General features: G+C 35.6%; 4 protein-coding genes across 4 annotated transcripts; all 4 read left to right on the top strand.

Annotated features, from left to right (window-relative positions):
- The first annotated feature begins 241 nt into the window (after positions 1–241).
- Positions 242–2,247, top strand: LOC138908679 (uncharacterized). Its single transcript, XM_070199360.1, has 4 exons — positions 242–729; positions 919–1,148; positions 1,496–1,665; positions 1,717–2,247. The coding sequence occupies exons 1-4, from the start codon at positions 242–244 to the stop codon at positions 2,245–2,247; spliced, it is 1,419 nt and encodes a 472-aa protein (XP_070055461.1).
- Positions 2,248–13,904: 11,657 nt separating this feature from the next.
- On the top strand, positions 13,905–14,624 carry LOC138908680 (uncharacterized). The gene is made up of 2 exons (XM_070199361.1): positions 13,905–14,014; positions 14,132–14,624. The coding sequence occupies exons 1-2, from the start codon at positions 13,905–13,907 to the stop codon at positions 14,622–14,624; spliced, it is 603 nt and encodes a 200-aa protein (XP_070055462.1).
- Positions 14,625–15,187: 563 nt separating this feature from the next.
- On the top strand, positions 15,188–16,261 carry LOC138908681 (uncharacterized). The gene is made up of 3 exons (XM_070199362.1): positions 15,188–15,211; positions 15,294–15,629; positions 15,932–16,261. The coding sequence occupies exons 1-3, from the start codon at positions 15,188–15,190 to the stop codon at positions 16,259–16,261; spliced, it is 690 nt and encodes a 229-aa protein (XP_070055463.1).
- Positions 16,262–22,550: 6,289 nt separating this feature from the next.
- LOC104113626 (pollen receptor-like kinase 3) lies at positions 22,551–25,751 on the top strand. The gene is made up of 2 exons (XM_009623845.4): positions 22,551–24,061; positions 24,784–25,751. The coding sequence occupies exons 1-2, from the start codon at positions 22,753–22,755 to the stop codon at positions 25,440–25,442; spliced, it is 1,968 nt and encodes a 655-aa protein (XP_009622140.1). The 5' UTR covers positions 22,551–22,752; the 3' UTR covers positions 25,443–25,751.
- Positions 25,752–25,896: the final 145 nt, after the last annotated feature.

A 25,896-nucleotide genomic window follows, 5' to 3' on the forward strand; every position in this document is an offset into this window, starting at 1 on the left:
GGTAGAACTTGGGCACTCGTCACGACCCATCGGTTTGGGTCGTGACAAAAGTGGTATCGGAGCAGTTCTGTCATAGGGTTGTCTACAGACCGTGTCTAGTAGAGTCTTGTTTATGGGTGTGTTGTGCACCACACTTATAGACAGGAGGCTACACGATATTTAGGATGGTTATTTTTCTTTCTTATCTTAGATCGTGCGATATAAGAATTCATTTTCCTAACGACATTTTATGTTTTTAGCGATGCCCAAGAAAGCTATAGCCACCCAGAAGGGCAAGTCCGTGGATGATGAGACTACAAGTAGAGCGCCACGAGTTACCAGGTCTCGGGGAGAGTCGCATAGTGAGACTCCATCTCAGACTTCACATACTCTACCCTTTCCAGAGGAGATCCGAGGGGCACCAGCTCCAGCACCCGCTCCAGTACCTCCAGCTTCTCATCCATATGCACCAGGTCAGGAGATAAGAGATGCTATTTATCTATTGACTCGATTAATGGTGGCGCAGGCTCGATGCCAGGAGGTAGGTATTGGTCATATAGATAAGACCATTAGTGTGAGGGTTCGTGATTTCATGAATTTGGACCCTCAGATATTCACTGGAGCAAATCCAAACGAGGACCCTCAGGTATTTATCGATAGGATGCAGAGAACTTTGAGGGTAATAAAGGCCACTGCGATTGAGTCAGTTGAGCTAGCTTCCTATAGACTTCGGGATGTTGCAATTAATTGGTACGAGTCTTGGGAGTTGTCCAGAGGTGAGGATGCCCTTCCAGCAGTATGGCAGGATTTTACAGAGGCTTTTCTTCATCATTATTTGCCACCAGAGCTTAGACGGGCCAGAGTTGATAGGTTCTTGACCCTTCGACAGGGTAATATGAGTGTTTGAGAGTACAACCTTCAGTTTGATTCTTTGGCTAGGTATGGTCCCACTATTGTAGCTAAGATGGAGGATCGGGTTCACCGGTTCGTGATGGGGTTGGAGCTGCACCTATTCAATGACTGTATGTCGGTCTTACTTTATCCAGGCATTGCTATTTCTCATATTCAGGCATACGCTCAGGGTGTCGAGGAGCGTAAGCAGAAGCAGAGGGCCAATCGTGAGCATGATAAGGGCCAGAGTAAGAGAGCGAGATCTTCAGGTTCTTCTGGTGAGTTTTGAGGTGGTGAGAGACAGCAGTATCCGAGGTATCCAGTTCAGCCATCAGCTAGTGCACCCCCTCAGTTTTCTGGTAGGATATTTGACCGTTCCATATATTTAGGGCCCAGTCAAAGTTCTAGGGCCTCTCGTTCTCAGTATAGGGGTGAATCAAGTCAGATTAGGCCACCTTTGCCACAATGTGCTTAGTGTGGTAAGCAGCATGTCGGGCAGGCCTCGTGGGGTTATGTTTTTGTTATACTTGTGGATATCCAGGCCACGTTATGAGAGATTGTCCGACGAGAGGTGATGCAGGTATAGTTTAACTAGCGGGATCTATAGCTGGTTCGTCATCATCAGTACGCCTCCCTGGGCAAGGATCACAGGCACCAGCTGGTCGTGGTAGAGGCAGAAGTGGAACATCTAGCTCGAGCGGTCCTCAGAACCGTATTTATGCCTTAGCGGGTCAACAAGATCATGAGTCATCACCTGATGTTGTTAAAGGTATTTTATCAGTCTCCTCATATGATGTATATGCATTGATTGATCCAGGTTTCACCTTATCGTACATCACTCCATAGGTTGCTAGTAAGTTTGGGATAGAAAGTGAGTTGATTGGACCTTTTGAGGTGTCTACACCTATTGGGGATCTAGTGATAACTAGACGGGTATATAAAGACCGTATAATAGTAGTTCATAGTCGTTCTACAGTAGCAGATTTGATTGAGTTAGATATGGTGGAATTTGATGTTATAATGGGTATGGATTGGTTGGCTTCTTGTTATGCTAACGTTGATTGTAGATCAAAGATGGTTCGATTCCAGTTTCTAGGGGAGCCAATTCTAGAGTGGAAAGGTAATATTGTATCTCCGAGAGGTATGTTTATTTCCTATCTCAAGGCAAGGAAGATGATCAGAAAGGGCTATATTTATCACTTAGTTCGGGTACAGGGTGAGAAAGCAGAGTCACTGACCCTTCAATCTATCCCGATGGTTAATGAGTTTCCCGATGTTTTTCCTGATGAGCTTCCAGGCCTTCCGCCAGAGCGGGAGATTGAGTTTGCTATTGACACATTACCAGATACTCAGCCGATATTTATTCCTCTTTATTGAATGGCACCTGCAGAACTGAGAGAGTTGAAAGAACAACTAACGGATTTGCTTGAAAAAGGCTTTATTAGATCCAATACATCACCATGGGGAGCACCTGTGTTATTTGTGAGAAAGAAAGATGGTTTATTGCGGATGTGTATTGATTATAGATAGTTGAATAAGGCGACGATCAAGAATAAGTACCCGCTCCCGAGGATTGGTGATTTATTTGATCAGTTGCAGGGTGCCAGGTGTTTCTCGAAGATAGACTTGAGGTCGGGGTACCATCAGGTAAGGGTTAGAGAGAACGATATTCCGAAGATAGCATTCAGTACCAGATACGGGCACTTTGAGTTTCGTGTTATGTCGTTCGGCTTGACCAATGCCCTAGCGGTATTCATGGACTTGATGAACCGTGTGTACAAGACTATTCTAGATCTGTTCGTGATTGTATTTATAGATGATATTTTGGTTTATTCTCGTTCAGAGGTTGAGCATGCAGATCATTTGCGTACTGTGCTTAGAGATCTACAAGAAAGGAAGTTGTATGTTAAATTCTCTAAATATGAATTATGGTTGAATTTTGTAGCTTTCTTTGGTCATATTATTTCGGGTGAGGGTATCCGGGTCGATATACAGAAGATTGAGGTAGTGAAGACTTAGCCTAGACCCACGACACCGACAGAGGTTCGTAGCTTCCTAGGTTTAGCAGGTTATTACATGAGGTTTGTAGAGGGGTTTTCTTCCCTTTCAGCACCATTGACAAAGTTGACTCAGAAGGCAACCAAGTTTCAGTGGACTGATGCTTGTGAGCGGAGTTTCTAGGCATTGAAGGACATATTGACTTCAACACCGGTTCTGACACTTCCAGAAGGGACCGATGGTTATGCTATCTATTGTGACGCTTCGAGCGTTGGATTGGGTTGTGTATTAATGCAGCATAATAAGGTTATCGCTTATGCTTCTAGACAACTAAGAAACCACGAGAAACATTACCCGACCCACGATTTAGAGTTAGCCGCGGTGATTCATGCACTAAAGATGTGAAGGCAATATTTGTATGGCATTCATGTTGATATCTATACGGACCATAAGAGCCTTCGGTATATATTCAAGCAAAAGGAATTGAATTTACGTCAGAGGCGATGATTGGAGCTACTAAAAGACTACGGTGTTGATATTTTATGCCATCCAGAAAAGGCGAATGTAATAGCCGACGCCCTCAGCCGTAGATCTATGGGTAGCTTATCATATTTACAGCCAGATAAGAGTGAGATAGCTTGTGATATTCATCAGCTAGCTAATCTTGGAGTTTGATTATTAGATTCAGGTGGTACCGGATTTACTATTCAGGACATGACAACATCCTCTCTAGTAACTGAAGTGAAGGAACGCCAGTATAAAGATCTTGTGCTAGCTCACTTCAGAGATACAACCCATCAAAAGGAGAAGACACCATTGGAGATTATAGAAGATGGAGTCATCAGATATCGAGGTCGATTATGTGTTCCTAATGTAGCAGGGTTGTGCCAGCAGGTTATGGGAGAGGCTCACTATTCTCGTTATTCTATTCATCCAGGAGCGACGAAGATGTATCATGATATCAGAGAAATATACTGGTGGGACGGAATGAAGAAGGATATAGCAGAGTTTGTTGCTTAGTGCCCTAATTATCAGCAGCTTAAGATTGAGCATCAGAAACCCAGTGGATTATTGCAGGCTATAGAGATTCCGACTTGGAAATGGGAAGTGATTAACATGGATTTCATCATAGGCTTACCTCGTACCCAACGTAAGTTCGATTCTATTTGGATTATTATTGATAGACTTACAAAATCAGCCAATTTTCTACGTGTCAGGACTACGTATTCAACAGAGGATTATGCAAGGATTTACATTAACGAGATAGTACGACTTCATGGTGTCCCTATATCTATTATCTCAGATAGAGGTGCTCAGTTTACAGCTAATTTTTGGAGGTCCTTCCAAAAAGGATTGGGGACTCAGGTGAGTCTTAGTATAGTATTTCATCCCCAGACAGACGGTCAGGCTGAGCCTACTATTCAGACACTGGAAGATATGCTACGGGCTTGTGTGATGGACTTCAGGGGTAGCTGGGATGATAATCTTCCACTTATTGAGTTCGCATATAATAATAGTTATCATTCCAGCATTCAGATGGCTCCATACAAAGCTCTTTATGGAGAAAGTGTAGGTCACCTATCAGATGGTTCGAAGTTGGGGAAACTAACTTAGTAGGACCAGAGTTGGTACAACAGGCAATTGAGAAGAGTAAGCTTATACGGGAAAGACTATTAGCAGCTCAGAGTCGCCAGAAGTCATATGCAGATAATCGATGACGAGACTTGGAGTTTCAGGTAGATGACTAGGTATTCCTAAATGTAGCACCGATGAAAGGCGTTATGAGATTTGGTAAGAAAGGAAAGCTTAGCCCTCGGTACATTGGACCTTATAAGATCATACGCCAAGTAGGCCAGGTAGCATATTAGTTAGACTTGCCTTCCAACTTAGAGTCGGTACATCCAGTTTTTCACGTGTCTATGCTCTGCAAGTGTATTGGAAATCCTTCTAGAGTCGTTCCAATTGACGATGTTCAGCTCACAAAGCAGCTATCATATGAGGAAGCTCCCATTGCTATACTAGATATACAAGTTCAGAGATTGAGAACTAAGGACGTAGCTTCAGTTAAAGTACTTTGGAGGAACAATAATGTGAAGGAGATGACTTGGAAAGCTGAAGAATACATGAAGTCTAGGTATCCTCACTTGTTTCCGCTTTCGGATGAGGATCGGACTTAGACATCACAACCTTAGGTATGTATATGGTACTTGATTCTTATGTTAGTTAATGTCATTGGTCGTGTGAGACCATTGGTGTTATTGTTGATTGTGGACCAACGTGGCTTTTTATTGTTGGGTTTTATGTCTGGCAGGTTGATAGTGGCACCATTACAGAGGAGACTCTGCCAAAAATTTCAATAAATATCTGGGAGTTTAACATTCGAGGACGAATATTTCTAAGGGGGGAAGATTGTTTTACCATGTGCATTCTAAGGTGACGTATAATGAATATGAAACTTGTTAATCATGATTTAAATAAGTTTAAAGTCATAATATGATTATATATGATGTTTGGATAAAACATATAAAGCTTGGGAAAATCGGATTAAAGTTGCGGAAAAACCAACTAAGGATTTGCCCTGTAACAGAGATTTTTGAGAAATAAATTTCATGTGGTATATGAGGTATTTTTGGGACATATTATATACCAAATTGAAGGTCTTGGAATGTAGTTTTCAACTCTCTTAACCGTTCATTCATAGGATATCCGGATAAAAAGATATAAGCATCGGAAGATGGGCGAATCAAAGGGTGCCAAGCTAGCACCTTTTGACTTTTCAAAAGTTGTTATATTGCTTTAACTCATCTCTCTCTCTCTCTCTCTCTCTCTCTCTCTCTCTCTCTCTCTCTCTCTCTATCTCTCTCTTCATTTTTACACATAATCTGACCAGAGAACTCCATTAAAAATGTTGCTTGAGCTCTCTAATAGTTCTTCAAACAAGACTACCATCTCGGATACGAAATCAAGAAGCGATAATATTAAAACGATCTCTACGACGTAAGTATCGCTATATCGCCTCTCTTTTTATTTGTAGTTTAAGTTTTGGAATGTATTTAATAGTTAATAAAAATTTCCAATTTCTATATTTAAGCTTTAAAATATCAAGAAAAGTTGACAAATTCGTTCCCTAATAGTTAGACCTCACAGGACGGTGATCGGAAGCCGTGAGTTCGAGTTATTTGACTTATAGTGGACTATTTTGTGGGTTGTTTCGTGTTCCTTTTGGGCTGTCTATTGTGTTGATGATTTATGGAGTTTGGAAGGATAAAAAGGGCATGGAGAAACGCCATATGTGGTAGAGTAGTAGGTTAGTCGCTCGTCGTTGTAGTTACAAGCTAATTGATAACTTGTTGATTGGGTGTATTATGGTATATTTGGGGGTTTTGTTGTATTGAAGGTCCCGAATTGTAATTAGGTTGGTTTTGAGTTGCTGATTGTATTATGTTTGTATCTCGCCTATAGTAGGCTTGAGGGAATAGTAAACTCAGGGAAAATGCTGCCCGTTTTATTTTAGAATCGAGTTATCGTTTGAGATACGTAATATACTACCGCCATCTAAATTGTACACGTATTTCTTTGTTATAGGGTTGGCGCGCTAGTTGTCATAAGCTTGTTGTTGAGTTGCATTGATGACTTGTGGTATGTTAAGGCTATCCCTTCTTTCTTTTTGGCATGATCCAAATGATACAAACGAAACAAGCAAAATACGCAACTTTCATAAATGACTCTATTCATAGAAATACTAGGGGTGTCTATATTCTTGATTCCCTATATGAATTATTATTATATACTCTATTCATGGGTCTCAGAAAAATACGTATTTGATAAAGTTTGTCCGAAAAGCATATTAATTTTATGATATTCGAGAAATCTTATTAACGTATTTCTTATGCATTTCATGCATTTATACATGTACATTGAACCATGACTAGAAGGCATTATATACGCGTATATTACATGTATATGAGATATGGGAAAATATTACGGCGTTATATACGTACCACCACCTGATCAACTGGTATATGTTGATGATTTTGCCCACAGTGGCCGAGATGATACGATGGGATGCCCTCAGAGGCTTGATGATGTTATGTACACCTATACATATGCATGATACGACATTTACATGCACGTGCATGACATTATAAATGTTTCAGGATTCACAAAGTTATTTAGACTCAGAGGTGGAATTCTTTACCCCATGTTTCATCTATGTCTTTTATGTATTGATTTTCATGTTTTACATACTCAGTACATTATTCGTACTGACGTCTCTTTTTACCTGGGGACGCTGCGTTTCATGCCCGCAGGTGCAAGTAGACAGGCTGACGGTCCCCATTCTTAGGATCATTGATCAGCGAGAGTTGGTGTGCTCCATTTGATCCGGAGTTACTTTGAGTTTTGGTATGATGTGTTTGCATACATATATGTGTACGACGGGGCCCAGTCCCGTTCTTTATACAGTTGTACACTCTAATAGAGGTCTATAGACACTCATGTATCGTTATATAGTATGTGGCCTTGTCGGCTCTCCCTACCGTATTCCGTATATATATATATATATATATATATATATATATATATATATACACACACACACACGTAGGTTGTTCATATGAATTAGTAGTTTATTTTCAGATGTTATGCATGACCTACACTTATTTCATGTTTATATCTTAGAGGAATGCTTAGAGGTGCTCTATAGGTAGAACTCGGACACTCGTCACGACCCATCGGTTTGGGTCGTGACACTTGGTCACATCCATCTCAATCAAAACTCTAGCAAACGTAATTCTCTCTATCTTAGAAGTACACTCGTCAGCATATATAGGATTTTCCAATACACTACTAATTCGACTAAGCTACTCCATGCACCAACAGTTTAGAGGTAAGTTCGGAAATTTGACCCACAATGGTATTGTACTCAAAATTTCATCATTAAAATCAAAATTAGCCTCCCAAACCTTGATTATTATTGGTCTGTTATTTAAAGTGTGTGGTCCAGAAAAAATTACCTCATTCCTATCTTCTATTGTGTTGAATTTGATAACAAAGTAGCCCTCGTTGTGGTAGTGCATCTTAGGTTTTGCTATCAAATTCCATTGAGCTTTGATGAATCTTTCTAAAGCTCCTATAGTAGGAGAGTCTCCCACCACATAAAGGGCCACTGATGTCTTCCACTTCTCCGTCTCCTTATCCACATCTTCCTTCTTCAATTGTACAATCTTTTCACCATCCTCAATGAGAGGAGCTACATATTTTAAATTCATACCCCTTGCAGCCAACCTATTGCTAGCAAATAGATTTGCCCACTTTTGCTCATTTTTCTCTATAGCTTGCATCACCAGTTTTCGATTAGCACCTGTATTTTCATTCAATTGACGGGCCTCCTGTTCTTTCCCATTGGCCTTCCTTAGATTCAGAGAACTAGTAGTTGTAGAATTAAGCACTGAGATTTGCTTATCCAAACTCTGCATATCGCCCTGCATCCGCTCCACCCCCTTATTCTTCACATTTGTCTTCCCAGAATTTATTGATATATTGTTCTTAGTATTTGTCACTGAAACCTACTTCTCCAAACAAAGATTGGTGCTAATCGGTGGTGTCCTCATCACATCTGGGATCGAAATTTTCATATTAGGAACCCTAGTTTCCTCTGGCTCAACTTCGTCAATTTCCTCTGATGTAGGCCTTCGATTGATCTTCTTAGTTTTCCAATCTGATAGTTGAATTTTGTTTACTGCGTTCCGCCGCTTTCCCCTGGCCATTTCCGGCAGGAAGCGCACGTTAGAAGCACTCTATCGTGCGCCTAGGGGAGAGAGAAGACTCTATCAATATATTTTCACTTTTACTTGTACATTATACTGAATCAAGAGAAAGACAATTTTTTTATTTTATTTTACCCTTATCATTAACTATTTATTCTTCAAATTATTTTCCACGACTTTTGAAAATGCTATCATTATAATGGGTAAAATTATAAAACACATACTACTTTATTTATTTATACTTAAAGGGAGTGCAAAGTCAAAAGTGGACAACTAAAAATGAACGGAGAGAGTATGATTTTGCCTCTACTATAACAAAAAATGTATTGTTAAAATCTCCATAAGATTCAATTCGTTAGTAAATGTCATAGCAAAACTTTTAGAATGGACAATGTTACTCCCTCCATCCCATATTATTTGTCATGACTCGTGATTCTCTTTTATATGCCTTTTAAGAAAACTTAATTAGGATGAGATTTTGACTACTTTACCCTTATTCATGTCTTAATATTTAATCTTTTTTCATTGGTATTTGAATAAAGTTATCCATAATTGATGTGTTTGTACTTTATAGTCTTCAAGGATAATTATTATTAAGGGTAAAAAAAAAAAAGATAATCAATTTTGTCTTGAACTTCTAAAGTGACAAATAATTTGAGACAACTATTTTTAATAAGCACGACTGATAATATGAGACGGAGGGAGTATTAGTTTATTTTGAAAGTGGAACAGATGTTTTAATTTTGATCGAATGGAAGAGTTGAAAAAGGATAAAATTTCACTGTCGAACTATGAAATCAGCCAAACTAATTAAAGTTTTATTTGTCTTTATCTTCATGACGAAAATGACATTTAGCAAGTCTTTTGTTTTTATGTTTTTCTTTTTTCGAAATGAAGAAAGCACGCGGAGAATATTGAGCATCAAGTGGGATAACGTTAAATCGAATTCTGGTCTCAACAAGAACGAGAAAAGGAAAAAGAAAGAATAGAAGGGTAATTTTACTTTTAACAGCAAGAGTAAAATATAGATTATGTAAGTTTTCCTGTTTCAAAATTAATTCTTTTAACACATACGAAAACTACACTATTTGTATTTAAACAATTCCAGTTCAAAAACTAATCAACTCAAGATTATATATAAACTACACTTAAGACTTAACATTAATAAGACAAACGAACAAGAAAAGAAAAAAAAGAGTAAATACCCTCTTCAATCTTCATTATACTATTTCTGTAAAGATTCCAATTTCATTTTACCCCTTTAAGCTTTCGAACGGGAAAACAATCTCTTTACCTTTTAAATGAGACAATAAACCCCCTTAATTTTAAATTAACAGCCAAAATGAGATGAATCATTGCATGTCTTTTTTAATGTCGAAAAATAGCCCTCAATAATAACAATAAATTATAACACGTACATTTTCAATAATTAAAAAATTACGCAATAGTATGGTTAGAAATTAAAATCCAAATCTCTCGCTTTTTCCTTCTTTAGATTTTTCCTTTTGATGTTCAAAATCTCATTTCGCTTTTTGAATCAAGACAATTTGAAGATCTACAATAAAATATTCCATTAAGTAAAACGGTGTTTTGAGAATCAAAAGAATTTTTAAAGGATAGAGAAAAGAGATATTAAATTTAATTTTTATATAATACTATTACTTAATTTCCTTATTATTGAAAAAATAAATGTTATAATTCATAATTTCAAATTACTTGAAGAATTGATGAGAAAGTGATGGCAGAGTGACGGGGTACCACTTGCATAAGGGACCAAATTGTGATGTGAATCTACGTGGGCGTTTGGACACAAGAATTGTGAAATTTCGGAAAGAAGGAAAAAAAATTAATTGAAAACTGATATTTGAAAATTAAAGTTGTGTTAAGATATGAATATAATTTAGAGTTGTTTTTAAATTTTTGTGAGTGATTTGAAGTGAAATTTTTGAAAAATAGATTTTTAGAGTTTTAAAATTTTTCAAAAAATTTTAAAGTTTAACTTCAAGTGAAATTTGAAAATTTTATGTCCTTCTGAAAAAAGTAAAAAATTTCCAAAAAAACAAAAGTAAAAATATTCTTATAGCCAAACGGGCCTTAAGGAAATTTAGGCATCGCAATTATGGCACATAGCAAACGGGTAATTCACGTTTCTTCGGCGACGCTCATTATGCCATTCCGAAGAGACAAAATCATCAATTTCTTTAATTCGTCTCACGCGCAGGAAAAAAACCCTTTACATATTAAAAGATTTAATTTTATCTCTATCGATATAGTGTAAAAATTTTACGTTATATTAAAAGGTTAGGTATTATTTATATAAGGTCACTAGTTATACATATCATAAAAATTTAACTTTATATTACGTTATAAGTAATAATTTGATTATGACACTATCAATAAGAAATTAAACTCATATTAAAATGCATCATTTGTCATTTTAATATAAGAAAAGCTGTCCACGTTTTGATTTAAACGTATTTAATTCGATCTAATTTAACAACTGCTCTTTTTTCTTTCTTTTATTAATCAACTGCTCATTAACTTTAAAAAAAGCAAAAAGTATCAAATGCATTAAACATCTTTAACCAATATCTTAATGTGTCAATTTACCATATATTTGTTGCCAAACTTGGCGACACTTCAAAGTGGCTTTATTCTTTAACTTATTAGATTATATAGTCTGTTTGGATGGTTTATTTTAAGTGTTTTTAAGCTAAAGATGTTGGGAACTTGCACTCTTGATCACAAACAAAAGTTGGATTCTATATCTTCCTTCCGTGAAGTGTATCTCTTTGTTGGGTCGCTCTCTTGCAAGTGCTCGTCTAGCTCCCTCTCCTTGATCTTCTTTTTGTTTTTAGCCGGATTTGGCCTTTTAGCCATCCAGTCTGGTGAGTGCATCTGTTTTGGGTACAAAGGGCCATAGGTTCGAATCCTATTACCTTGATGTGGTAGCCATCTCCGTGATCGGACAGTAAGGCAAACAACGCAAAGCATAAAGTAAAGGCATGATGATGTTTTTTTTTTTTTTTTAAGATTTAAATAGAGGTAGTCCTACATAAAAATATTAGGAATCAAAGCAAGGAAAGTAGCATTGATGAACCTTTGTATTCGTTCGCCAAATCGTGTTTAGTTTCATCCAAGCTCGGTTTTGTCTGAATCTTCGTGGAAGAAGAAGAAGTGGTTCACCAGCCACTACATCTGTAGATCCCACAAAATTATTAAACCTAGCGGTTGCTCGCTCTTTGATCAGTGATTCACCGGCCACTAGATCGATGAAGAATCTCTCTAAAATTTGCTCTTTGATGAGTAATTCACCGGCCACTAGATCCAGGAATCCCACCTTATAGCTTTTAAGTCATTTTGTAGTATTTGTATAAAGTAAAAAAATGTTTTAAGCATTTGTTTTTAAGCTAAAATGACAAAAATAAGCTAAAAGCCAAAAGTTAAAATTCCTAACTTATGACTTTTGGCTTAAAAGTCACTTAAAACAAGCCTATCCAAACGGGGGCTCTACCTGTCTAGGAGGCCTAAACCTAAAAATCGCACCAAATTGCAAGTCAAATTAAGCTAATGTTTGGACACAAATTTGATTGAAACTTGGGAAAAAAAATGAAGTTGTGTCGAAACATAATTTTTAAAAGTTGAAGTTGTGTTTGGACATGCATTTTATTGGGAGAAACGTTGAAGTTTTGTGAGTGAAAGAAAAATTTTCACCCAAAAACTGCCTTATACCAATTTTTGAGAACTTGAAATGTTTTTATTCCCCCCCTCCCCCCCTCACAAAACATGATTATATTTCATAAGCAAACAATGGTTTCAATTTTTTATTTTTGAAAAAATAAAGCCAAAATATATGGCCAAATGGGAGCTAAATCAATATTTTCTTTGGTTTGATATAAAACTTTGGGAAACTGTGAATTAGGAAAAGTAAAACGACCAAACGAAGCCAATGAAATATACACCTATATATAACTACTTACAGGATCCTCACTTTTTGGTGGCATTTTTCTTTTCTTTTTTTCTTGGTGGGTTTTTCTTTTTATTTAGCTGGAACACAAAACTTTAACTTTTCTCCATTAGAAATAATATTTTTAGAAATAATGTGATGCTTTAATACAACAAACCAAACAATTGATAAGAAGTTATTCTAAATACTTTTCGCCATATTTTGTATATTTTTATATTGTGATATTTTAATTAATTATCCTACTATAATCAAAATAATACCATATGTAATAATAAATTATATTATTAATTCGTTCAAAGAATGAAATGAAATTTTATTTATTTGTTAAAATCAATCCATTTTTTAATAATTGGTATTTTGTACTATATACTGTGGCAATTAATTTGTTTCTTTTAACTTTAATATTTCAATTAATTTCTCTTTTACTTTTGCTCCCCTATAAAAAAGTTGGCTTTAGAGAGAGTAAAGAATGTGGAGGGTAAAAAAATTATTTCGCAATAAAAGTAGTGTACAAAGTTAAAGAAATGTGGAGGGTATTTTTGTAAACAAATAATTTTCTTAGAAGTTATGCAATACTTTAATATACCAAACCAAGCATCGAATAAGAAATTATACAAAATACTTTCCGCCATATTTTATATATTTTATATTGTGATATTTTAATTAATTTTTTCCTTTAGCATTCTACTATAATCAAAATAATATCATATTCAATAGTAATAAATTTGATTATGAATTCGGTCAAAGTATAAAATGAAGTTTTCTTTATTTGCTTAAATAAAACTATTTTTTTAGTAATTGGTATTTTGTATTATATGCCACATCAATTAAATTTTTTTTCTCTTCTAACTTTAATATTTCAGTTAGTTTCTCTTTTAATTTTACTCCCCGGTAAAAAGAGTTGGCTTTAGAGAGAATAAGAATGTGGAGGGGAACAACTTGCTTTCTCTGAAGGCGCACGTTAAGCATGGTTAGCTAACGTACATACAACGACGATGGCTCGACAGAAATCACAGATAATTGCACCGCCTACAATACCGAAGACGGATGAAGGAGGTAGATTGGTAACACCGGAATCAGGGGTACCACAAACGATAGGCCAAATGCAACTAGTTCACTGGATGACTGGAATGGGAAGAGCACCAACCGTCATGCAAGCTTTAAAATGTGTTGAAATGGAGATGGTAGATATTAACACAACAACAAGGAAGCTGACTTTCTCAGTGCAACGAGCAAACCCTAATGAATCAGAGCCGACTCTAGCTGATGTGGTCAAAGAAAATAGATCTCAGTAACAGGGGATGCAATTGGAATATTATCCACCAATTTTGAAGGAAGGAGTGAAGATTGTTCGACTAAATCAAGCAGAGGTGGCAGAGCAAACCCAGAAATGGAAAACAACACTAATTGGGTATGTACTGGGTGGAACTCCCTCCTTCAAATAAATGCTAAAATTTGTGTATGGTGTGTGAAATTTTATCACAACACCACAGTTATTCCTACACGATGATGGGTACTTTATATTTAGATTTAACTTGGAGGAAGATAAGAACAAAATTATACAACAAGGTCCATATACATATTGTAATAGACCTATGATATTGAAGCAACGGGTGCCTAATTTCCAGATGAGCAAAGAAGTGACTCGAACTGTGCCAATTTGGGTCATATTCCCAGGATTACCAATTCAATTCTGGACTAAGGAGAATTTGGGACGTATAGCCAGCTATCTAGGAAAACCTATATGTTCAGATAAACTTACAGCAGAGAGGGATAGAATTTCCTATGCGCGTATGCTTATTGAAATGGATATATTTCAGGAGTTACCAAATACATTGCTCATAGAGGAATCAGAGAGCAAATATAGAGAACAAGCCCTTGATTATGAATGGAAACCCTCATTCTGCGAGGGGTGTTTTCAAATAGGGCAACATGCTAACAACTGTGAGAAGGTTCTATCAGTAATGCAACAGAAGCAAACCAATGAACACAAAGACAGCATGGAGAAACATGATAAATAGCAGAGGTAGGTGAAAACAGTTAAGCAACAACAGAGAAAATAACCTGCTGCCTAGTGGAGAGTAAAACATGTTGCTGAGCAAACAAAGAGCAGGAAAATCAGAATCCTGAACAAGCACAGAAACAACAGAAAATTCAAACTAGTACAGAGCAAATTACAGAATAAGAGGTGGAAATGCAGGCACAACAAAAATCATGAGGGAAGCAAAAGATAAAAGCTCAAGGACAAACACAACAGAAAGGAGCCCTAACTGATGCTGATCTAGAGAATATGCTGAGGAAAAACAGATACAGTCCATTGAGAATACAAGAAGATAACAACACTGACAAGGTGACTGAATGGATTGGCCCAACGAGGAAAATCCACCATGGTAATAAGCTCCTGGAATATAAGAGGCATAACAAGCCTTTTAAGCAGAAAGAACTCAAGGCCTTTCTGTGAAAAATATAAAATCACTTTACTAGGTTGTCTTAAGACAAAGATAAAGCCTACAAGTGTCAGCAAAATTAAAGGAACATTCTGTAAAGAATGGAAAGTGTATTCAGATGAAGCTATAAGTAAAACATGGTGCAGGTCCACATACTTATGGTAACTACCCAACTGATACACTGCCAAGTGAAGGATAAAGGATCTCCATTTTTTTTGTTATATAACATTTGTATATGTGAAGAACAAGATAAATGAAAGGAGGGATCTATGGGAACAACTCAGACAGATTCATAGTACTATGCATGAAGCTTGGTTAGTCATAGGGGACTTCAACAATGTGTTGCCTGTCAATGATAGGATCAATGGGCAACCTGTGCATCAAACTGAACTTGTGGACTTTCAAGAATGCATAAAGGATATTGGATCGGGGAAGTTAAGTAGGAAACACTGTCAATGGTCATGGTGTAATAAAAGGGATACAGAGAGTAGAACATATAGCAACATTGATTGGGCATTTGGGAATGCTTCTTGGCTTACACATTACAGTAGCATAGAGGTTGTTTTTGAAATGCCTGGAGTATCTGACCATTCCCCTATTATTATCAAACAGATGTAGCCAAAACTCACTTGCCAAAGCCTTTTAGACTATACAATGTGCTGTTAAATCATAAGGAGTTTAAAGGGGTTGTCCATGAGGTGTGGAATCAACAAGTACATGGGCATACCATGTACTCAATTTGGCTGAAATTACAAAGGCTAAAAAATAAAACACAACAAATGAATAAGGAGATATCTTCACTAGAGAAGAAGCTTGGCAATCTCAGGGTGTAGTTGCAGAATACCCAAGGAAAACTTGATGAAGATCCATTCAATACCCAGTTAATAGCCAAGAAAAAGGAACTGCTTATGCAGATTGAAAGATGGGAAGGGGTAAATGAACAAGTACATAGACAGAGATCCAGAGCAATGTGGATAAAAGCAGGTGATCAGAACACTAAATTCTTTCATGATCACTTGAAGGCCAGACAATCTAGGAACAGAATTGCATCTATATGCAATGATCAAGGGCTTAGAGTGACAGATCCAATATTGATAGAACAAGAATTTAGAGGTTTCTTTCAAACACTCTTGGGCACTTCAGCTACAGAACTTCCTTGCATTGATATTGATACAGCCAGGAATGGACATTGTCTAACCAAGGAGCAATAACAACTACTCAATGCACAAGTAACAGAGGAGGACATTGACCAGGCACTTAAAGACTTGCCAAATGATAAGGATCCAGGGATAGATGGATTTCCAGCTGAGTTCTTCAAGGCATACTGGTATGTTATTGGATGAGAGGTTAAATGAGCAGTACAAGAGTTTTTCACTAATGGAAAACTATTGAAAAGTGTCAACTGTACAACAGTACCATTGGTGCCTAAGGTTGCTAGCCCCACATCTGTCAAAGAATATCGACCTATAGCATGCTGTTCCACTGTGTACAAGATCATATCAAAGATCATCACAACAAAACTGAAGATGGTGGTGAATTCCATTGTGGGACCTTCTCAATCAACCTTCATCGAAGGGAGAAACATACTGGATAATGTCATCATTGCCCATGAACTGGTCAAGGGATATACTCAAAAAGGGATCTCACTAAGATGCTGCATTAAAGTAGACATAAGAAAAGCTTATGACTCAGTCGAATGGACTTTCTTAAAGATGATACTGCTAGAGTTTGGAATGCATGTGAAATTTATGCAGTTGATAATGGAGTGTGTGACCACTGTCAGCTACTCCTTGCTACTGAATGGAGGCTTAACTGCTAAATTTCAAGCAAACAAAGGGCTAAGGCAAGGAGATCCAATGTCTCCTTACCTATTTGTTTTGGTGATGGAGTACCTATATAGGGCTTTGAAGAGTTTGAAGTTCAATCCAGACTTTAACTACTATCCAAGATGCTCCAGAAATAACATAACCCACATATGCTTTGCTGATGATTTGATTCTATGTTGTAGAGCAGACAAGGTTTCTATAAGCCTGCTACTGGAAAGATTCAATCATTTCTTTGAGGTGTCAGGTCTCAAGGCCAATATGGAGAAGAGTGCTTTATACATTGCTGGGGTTCCTAGGGAATTCAAAGAAATGATCTTAGAAGAAATGCAATTCACATTAGGGGAGCTACCATTTAAATATCTTGGAGTACCTTTGTCTTCAAAGAAATTGACTATACAACAATATATGCCATTTATTGAGAAGATCAGTGCTAGGATCAACTGTTGGACTGCTAAATTTCTCTCATACAGTGGAAGATTTCAACTACTTAAGAGCGTGGTATTTGAAATGCAGACATACTAGGCGCAGGTGTTTCTACTGCCAAAGAAGATTATCAAACTGATAGTTACAGCCTGCGAAACCTTTCTGTGGACAGGAAACAATGAACCATCTAGAAGGGCCTTAATAGCTTGGGATACAATTTGTATGCCATTATCAGCAGGTGGACTAAATGTTCTGGATATTCACTTCTGGAATAAGGCTGCCTTATGCAAGCTAATGTGTGCTATAAGTGCAAAGAAGGACAACCTGTGGATCCAATGGATCCATAGCTTCTACATTAAAGATCAAAATGTCATGACAATGGGAACTCCTAAGCAGGCCTGTTGGCTTATTATGAAGATTTTTGATGCTAGGGACTGATTCATTGAAAAGAGCCCAGCTGCTGATTTGTACAGCTACTATAAGCAAGGAAAAATCAGCATCAAGCAGCTCTATATTGCAACAAGACCTCAGTACCAGAAGAGTCCCTGGAAAAGATTAACAATAGGATCCAAAGCACTGCCAAAACACCAATTCATACTTTGGTTGGCATTGCATCGAAGATTAGCTACAATTGATCGACTAAGGAAATGGAAAATATCAGCAAGAAGCGACTGTATATTATGTGGAAAGAATATGGAGGAGACGATGTAACATATGATGTTTGCATGTGATTACTCCAGAACTATATGGGCTACTTTACTGCAGTGGATAGGAGAAAGGCATCAAATTGGAAGCTGGGATGAGGAGATTATATGGATAACAAGGAGGGCTGCCAGCAAAGTTAGAGGTGATATGCTTGTGTTTCTATTTGAAGCAGTGGTCTACCACACTTGGGCAAAGAGAAACCAAAGGAGATTTCAAGGAAAGATGATTGCTTGCACTCAGAGGATTAAAGACATTGTATTGGAATTGCACATTAGAGGGCAAAATGAATCCAAATGGCAAAAAGAATTAGAAAGACTAAAGAATTTTCCTAGCTAGTTTGAGTCAATTGTAAGTGTAGCAGGAAAATGTTTGATCTGTTTGGTCATATAGTTATTAGATAGGGGTTAGCTCTAGAGTTCAATTGAGCTAGCGGATGTAAATTCTTTTACTTGGTTAAATAAAAATTTTGACAGTTTAACCAAAAAAAAAATATATATATGGAGGGTAATAAAATTGTTGCAATAAAAATAGTGTACAAAGTTAAAGAATGTGGAGGGTACTTTTGTAAGCAAATAAATATTTTAGAAATTATGCAATGCTTTAATATATACCAAACAAAATAATTGATAAGAAATAATATAACTAATCCTAACATTACTAATACACCCTATTCAGTACCATTCTTATGCCTCCTTGCCGTACGCCCCCTAGGAAATTAAGACCACGCAATTATTGCAAAAGGCAAAGTGGTAATTCACGTTTCTTCTTCCACGCTCATTGCATATTGTCAATTGCTAAGAGACAGAATTGTCAATTCCTTTAATTCGCCTCACGCGAAGAAAAAAAACCCTTTACATATTAAAAAGATTTAAGTTATGTGTACCAATATTGTATAAATTCTAATATTATATTAAAAACTCCGTTTCAATTTTTGTATCCTAGTTTGACTACAAACAAAATTTAAGAAAAGTAAAAAAGACTTTTAAATTTTATGATTTTAAACTAAAAATGTGTATAGGTACCAAAATATCTTTAAATGTTCTTAGTCGTGTCATGTGAAATATTGGGGTTAAGAAAATTACTAAATATAGAAAGAGTCATCCATTTTGAAACAAACTAAAAAAGAAAGTAAAATACATAAATTGAAATAGAGAAAATATTATTTTTATCAGGTTACTAATGACACATCATAAAAATTTACTTGATATTACCTTATAAATAATTTGATTGTATAAATATTTTGACACTATCGGTAATTAAAGTCATATTAAAATGCATCCATTTGTCATTTAATTTAAGAAAAACTGCAACTTATACTAAAATATCTTCGTTTTGATTTAATTTAAACGTATTTAATTCTGTCTAACTTCACAGTTCACACCTGCTCATTGACTTAACGTTTAACAGCTCATTGACTTAAAAAAAAAAGGAAAAAGTATCAAATAAATTAAACATCTTTAACCAATATTTAAATGTGTCAATTCCCCATATATTAGATCAGAGTCGGGGACCTTTCTAGGAGGTCTAAATTTGTTCACCACCAAAACTTTCTGCACCAAATTGTAAATCAAACTAAATGAATATTTTCTTTGGTTTGATATTAACTTTGTGAAACTGAGAATTAGGAAAAGCAAAACGACCAAAACAAACCAATGAAATATACACCTATATTTAGTTTTTTCATTGTTTGTCAAAAATTTGTCAAGAGCTTCCTTTTGAGATTTTATTAAATTTTTAAATTTTCTTTTCTTTTGGATTTTTGAATAACCAGATTCATATTTTCTTGTTGACATATTTATATTTTTTAAAAAATAAACAATATATATGGAGTAAAATTAATAAAATAATAAATAAAAATAATATTAGAAAAGTTAGAATGATATTACCCAATGACTTATTCAAGAAGTTTGAAAACTTTGATTCCAAAATATTTAGCTAGCGTTTGGCCATAAATTTTCAAATCTGTTTTTAAAATTTTGATTTGGGTGAAATTTGGTTTGAAGATGAAAATCTGTTTGGACATAATTTTTCAAACGGAAAAGGGCCAAAAATGTCCTTGAACTATTTGAAATAGCTCAAAAATACCCTCAGTTTATTTTTGGTACCAAAAATATCCCCGCCGTCTATGTTTTGGACCACAAATACCCCTTAAACCGTTAGTCTTGCCATTGAAGCTGACATGGTAGTCCAACCGGGCTAGATCTGCTTATATGGCCATCCACCTAAGCAATCCAGCATGGCAAAATTATTTTTTCGAAAAAATTATTTTTCTGAAATTTTTTATTAAAATACAAAATCAACACTTATTCCAAATAAAGTAAAAAAAAATCGGAATAATTATTTATTTCAGAAATTTTTATTAAAACACAAAATCAACACTTATTCCGAAAAAAATAAAAAAATTTCGAAAAAATTATAAGAACTTCGGATGAACCAATTGATACTTACAGTAGAGGTGTACCTTTTTGTGAAGCTATAACAGATAAGCATCTAAAAATTTAGATCAAACTAATCATAAATTCACAAAAGAGAACAATGGAGTTTTTTTTAATCAAATCATAAACCCTAATCAAGAATAAATTTTTCGAATTTTTTTACTTTTTTCGGAATAAGTGTTGATTTTGTATTTTAATAAAAAATTTCCGAAATAAATAATTTTTGCAAAATTATTTTACTTTTTTCGGAATAAGTGTTGATTTTGTATTTTACTAAAAATTTCCGGAAAAATATTTTTTTCGAAAAAAATAATTTTGCCATGCTGGATTTTGCTTAGGTGGATGGCCATGTAAGCAAATCTAACCCAGTTGGACTGTCATGTTAGCTTCAATGGCAAAACTAACGGTTTAAGGGGCATTTATGGTCCAAAACATAGATGGTAGGGATATTTTTGATACCAAAAATAAACGGAGGGTATTTTTGAGCTATTTCAAATAGTTCAAGGACATTTTTGGCCCTTTTTCGTTTTTCAAAACATATTTCACTTTTTTTTCCTAAAAAAAACAAAATGTGACTTACGCCATAAGTTCTAAAAACTATCAAAAATACCCAATAATATCAAACAAACAAACTTGTTAATCCTGTATATGCAGAACATTTATCGATGCTATTCATTATCAGTATCATAAATCATAGTCCTGAACATAGATAAGTTTGGCACAAAATTATCATTTTTATAATTAACTATATAATACACTATTCTAAAATCATAACCTTATATTTTACTATCGACCGCTAATAACACAATTACTAGCCACTATAATTCGTCAAATTGCAATAATATTACAAGATCCATCATTCCAAAAGAAAATAATAGTAATTAGCTGGTGGATTATTTGGGTCATAATAGATAGTGAGTTTTTTTTTTATAAAATACAAAAGTTTAGGGTAATTTTTAAAATTGTTAAAAAATCAAATAATAGTATTTTGGGCCAAAAACATGTCTAGAGTTAGTTTTGGGATTTAAAAATTTTGTTTTCAAAATCTGCCAAAACATGGATAAAATCTATAAACAAACATGTTTTGCCAAAAAAAGTTTGGAAAAAATTTGGCAAAATCTATGGCCAAACGGGGGCTTAGTTGTTGGTTTGTAGGAGAAATTTTTTTTAGTAGAATTGTAAAAAGAAGATGAGCATGAATAAAGATGAAGGAAGAAGGTATGTCTCATATATGGAATATCATATATGAGGAGTGAAATGAAATTGTAACTTTGGGATTTACTTGGAAAGAGTAAAAAGTAGAATTGTCAAATCAAATCAAATTGAAAACTATTTTTCTACTATCAAAAGTACAAAAGTGATATATATATATATATATATATATTATTCCTAGAAAATGGGGCCCCATGGTGGCCTAAGGCACTTGCCTTACCCCCAAACTCTACCAAATCATCCCAAAATTCAAATTCAAACTTTTTAAGATGCAGGAGCGGAGCTAGAAACCTGAATACGGGTTCGACGAACCCAGTAATTTTTTCTCAAGTAGTGTATTTGTGTTAAAAAGTTAATTAAATATGTATGGATATTAAATTTAAAACTCATTTATTAGTACTTAAAATCATCGTTCTAAAATCTAGAACCCATAAAGTTGAAAACCTAGCTCCGCCTATGTTAAGATGTACACAATCCAATCCAACAATACCCACTCAAAAGAAAACAAAAGTTTGACGTTTTTTTGGCTACAAATAGCTAATAGACTAATATTGATAATATTTTATGAATTGATAAATTTTTATAATAATTTACTTATGGGCGGTGGTAATTTCCTATATACTTACAGGATACTCAATTTTTGCTGACATGGTTTTTTCCTTTTTTCTTGGTGGTTTTTTTCTCTTTATTTAGTTGGAACACAATCTTAATTTACACATTCGTCTCATTTAGTGAGTGGATGACTAAAAACAAATTATCCTTAGGACAACGGGTTAACTACAACAAGTTAAAAACCAGGATTTCAGTTATTGCAGTTATTCTCGGTTGAATATCTGCACAAACTCAACGATAACAACGGTTCTCCAATTGTTTGTTACTAGAAGTCTCATGTGGTCCTTTGTTCTCTGGCTCTTTTGCACCTTTGCGACTTTCATCCCCTAAACTTGTAAAACCGGGGGAAAAAATAATACAAATAAAAACACAAAAACAAGAAATTAACCAAACAAGTAAAATTTTCTTCTTACCTCAGCTAACAAATGAAAATTCCCGAAATTTACTTGCAAAATTCTATTACTGGGACGAAAATTTTCCAGGAATAATATGGCCAATATTTTCCGTTTTATGATCAAAACATGCCTTATTTGCATTGTGTCTTTGATCAATTACCCAGTGCCTTCAATTTCTGTTACACATACTGAAGCCTTGTTGAAATTGAAGCAATCATTTACAAATGCAGAATCTTTGGATTCTTGGAAAATCGGGAGCGATCCGTGTGACAAAAATAATCGTTGGGTTGGTGTCATTTGTCAAAATCAAATTGTTAGGAGTGTTCTACTTGGAAGAATGAATTTATCAGGAAATATAGACGTTGATTCATTGTCACAACTTCCTGGTTTACGAACACTTAGTTTTCGTAGCAATTCGTTCTCTGGACCGATCCCTGAATTCAATCGAATGGGTGCTTTAAAAGGACTTTATTTATCAGCAAATCAATTTTCTGGTGAAATTCCATCGAATTACTTCGATAAAATGCAGTCTTTAAAGAAGTTATGGCTTTCTGGAAATAAATTTACTGGTGAAATTCCATCATCAATATTAGAACTGTATCATTTGATTGAGTTGCATTTAGAGAATAACCAGTTTTCAGGTCCAATCCCAACGTTGAACCAGTCGACATTGTTATCACTCGATCTTTCGAATAATAATTTCAAAGGGGAAATTCCAGAGAGCTTATCAAGATTCAATGCAAGTTCCTTTAAGGGAAATGCTGAGCTTTGTGGAGAGAAATTAGGCAAAGCTTGTGATCAGGCCGCAAATAATAGCAATAATAATAGCACAAATAATAAAAGTCATGGAAATTCGAATAAAAGCATCTCAATTTGGGTCATGATAGCGTCAATTGTACTGCTATTGATCATGATAGTAGGAATATACTTCATGTGTCGTAGACAACAAAATCGTCGCGCTGCTATTGAAAGTTTTGAGGAGCCCTCACTCGGGAGGAGAATTTCGAGTGATAGCAAGAAATCGTTTGAATTAAGTCGAAGGGGTAGCTCGATACGCAAAGGATCAATAAATGGGAAGCGTGTGGGCGATTTGACAATGGTAAATGATGATAAGGGTGAGTTTGGGTTAGCAGATTTGATGAAAGCTGCAGCAGAAGTGTTAGGAAATGGACCATTGGGTTCTTCTTATAAGGCAATGATGGCAAATGGATTGACAGTAGTTGTAAAGAGGATTAAAGAAATGAACAAGATTGGAAAAGATGGTTTTGATGCAGAGGTTAGGCGTTTAGGAAGATTAAGACATGAAAATATTCTAACACTTTTGGCTTATCATTATCGCAAGGAAGAGAAGCTGTTTGTATATGAGTACATTCCTAAAGGAAGCTTGCTGTTCCTACTTCATGGTAAAGTACCTAGCTCTATCTGTATTAAGTCATCTCTCCTAAACATTATCTGCACACATATACCCGTGTACGATAAAAATCTATATGACTTGTTAAATGTCTCGCATTGATTGAGGGAATGAGCTGATATCTGCTATGTGGTCTGGCAATCCGCACCTCATGAGCTGACTTTTTGAGATTCAGTTAGGCCCAATGTCCTTTTCCTTAACATGATATCAAAGACACACTCATTTCTAATCTTGGATAATCCTCATTTCATGAGCTAATTTTTGGAGTTGAGTTAGATTCAGACTAATCCTCGCTCTTGGTTTACCCAATATTGAGCCCCTATGATATGTTGTTCAAGCTCTGCATGTCCAATCCTGGTTGTAGGGACCATTAAACGTTCTGATTTGGTTGCGGAAATGGACTATTATCTCCTTATATATCTTAGGATTATCCTCACCTCGTGACCTGACTTTTAGCTTAGGTTGAATAAGACCCAAGATCCTTTTCCGTAAAAATATGAAGCCATGTGTATTCCGTTTTTGTAGTTTACAGGGGTCTATCGGAAATATTTTCTCTATCTTCCAGATAGGGGTAAGGCTGTATACACATTGTACTCCCTAGACTCCATTTATAGAATTATACTGGGATTGTTGTTATTGTTGCCCTGTGCATGACTATTTTGTGATGTAAGTATTTCTTATATGGATTGTTGTATGCTTAATTATTGATCACAGGCGATCGAGGAATCCCACATGCTGAGCTCACCTGGCCAGTGCGTTTAAAGATCGTACAAGGAATAGCACAAGGATTAAGTTATCTCCACACTGAACTCTCTTCTTCTGATTTGCCTCACGGCGATCTGAAATCGAGCAATATACTTATAAACACAGACCACGAGCCAATACTCACAGGTTACGGATTCTACACCTTAATCAACAATGCACACGCAGCTCAAGCACTAATCGCATTCAAATCTTCAGAGGCAGTACAAAATCACCAAGTTACACCCAAATCCGACGTTTATTGCCTAGGAATTGTCATTCTCGAGATATTAACAGGGAAATTCCCGTCCCAATATCTAAATACCGGCAAAGGAGGGATTGATATAGTGCAATGGGTGAAATCTGCGATTGGTGAGGGAAGAGAAGCTGAATTATATGATCCAGATATAATGGCAAGTGCCAAAAATTCAACGAGTCAAATGAAAGAATTACTTCACATTGGTGCAGCTTGTGTAGAGAGTAATCCACAGCAAAGGATAAATATTAGAGAAATTATTAGGAGGATTGAAGAAATACAACAACAAACGGGACAAACGATGCAGATAATGCCTTCAGTGAGAGATGGATGTGCTGAAATACCAGTGTCACAATCCCCTACAAGGAACACCTAATTGGGAATTTCGCGACTGGTAATTCAAGGCGTGGTTAATGTTGCAGCTTCTCCTATGGTCGTCAGACTAATGATAGTTTTTTTTTTCTCTTTTTAAGGTTCGTTAATTAGTGATAGTACATATATTACTGACTAAATTTTTCTTTGAATTTGTGTACTTTTCTTCTTTTAGATGCTCCGTTATGTGTCATTTCATTACCAACCTCATAGAACAAGAAATGATGGGAGCAGCTGCATCCTGTGAAGAGATGAAAGAGCGTATGCTTGCTTTTTAGAAATGTCAATGAAATACAATTTCCTATTTCTATCATATTGTTGAGTACTAACTCTCGTAGATAAGAAATTTCTGAAGTGCAAAATATAATTATGTTCAGATATGATATTGAGTTATCGACACGGGATTCATATAGCTGATCCAATTTGCTTGGGATTAAAGTATAATAGTTATAATTGTC

This window comes from Nicotiana tomentosiformis, chromosome 3 (genome assembly GCF_000390325.3).
Source record: "Nicotiana tomentosiformis chromosome 3, ASM39032v3, whole genome shotgun sequence".
NCBI classification, from domain to species: Eukaryota; Viridiplantae; Streptophyta; class Magnoliopsida; order Solanales; family Solanaceae; genus Nicotiana; species Nicotiana tomentosiformis.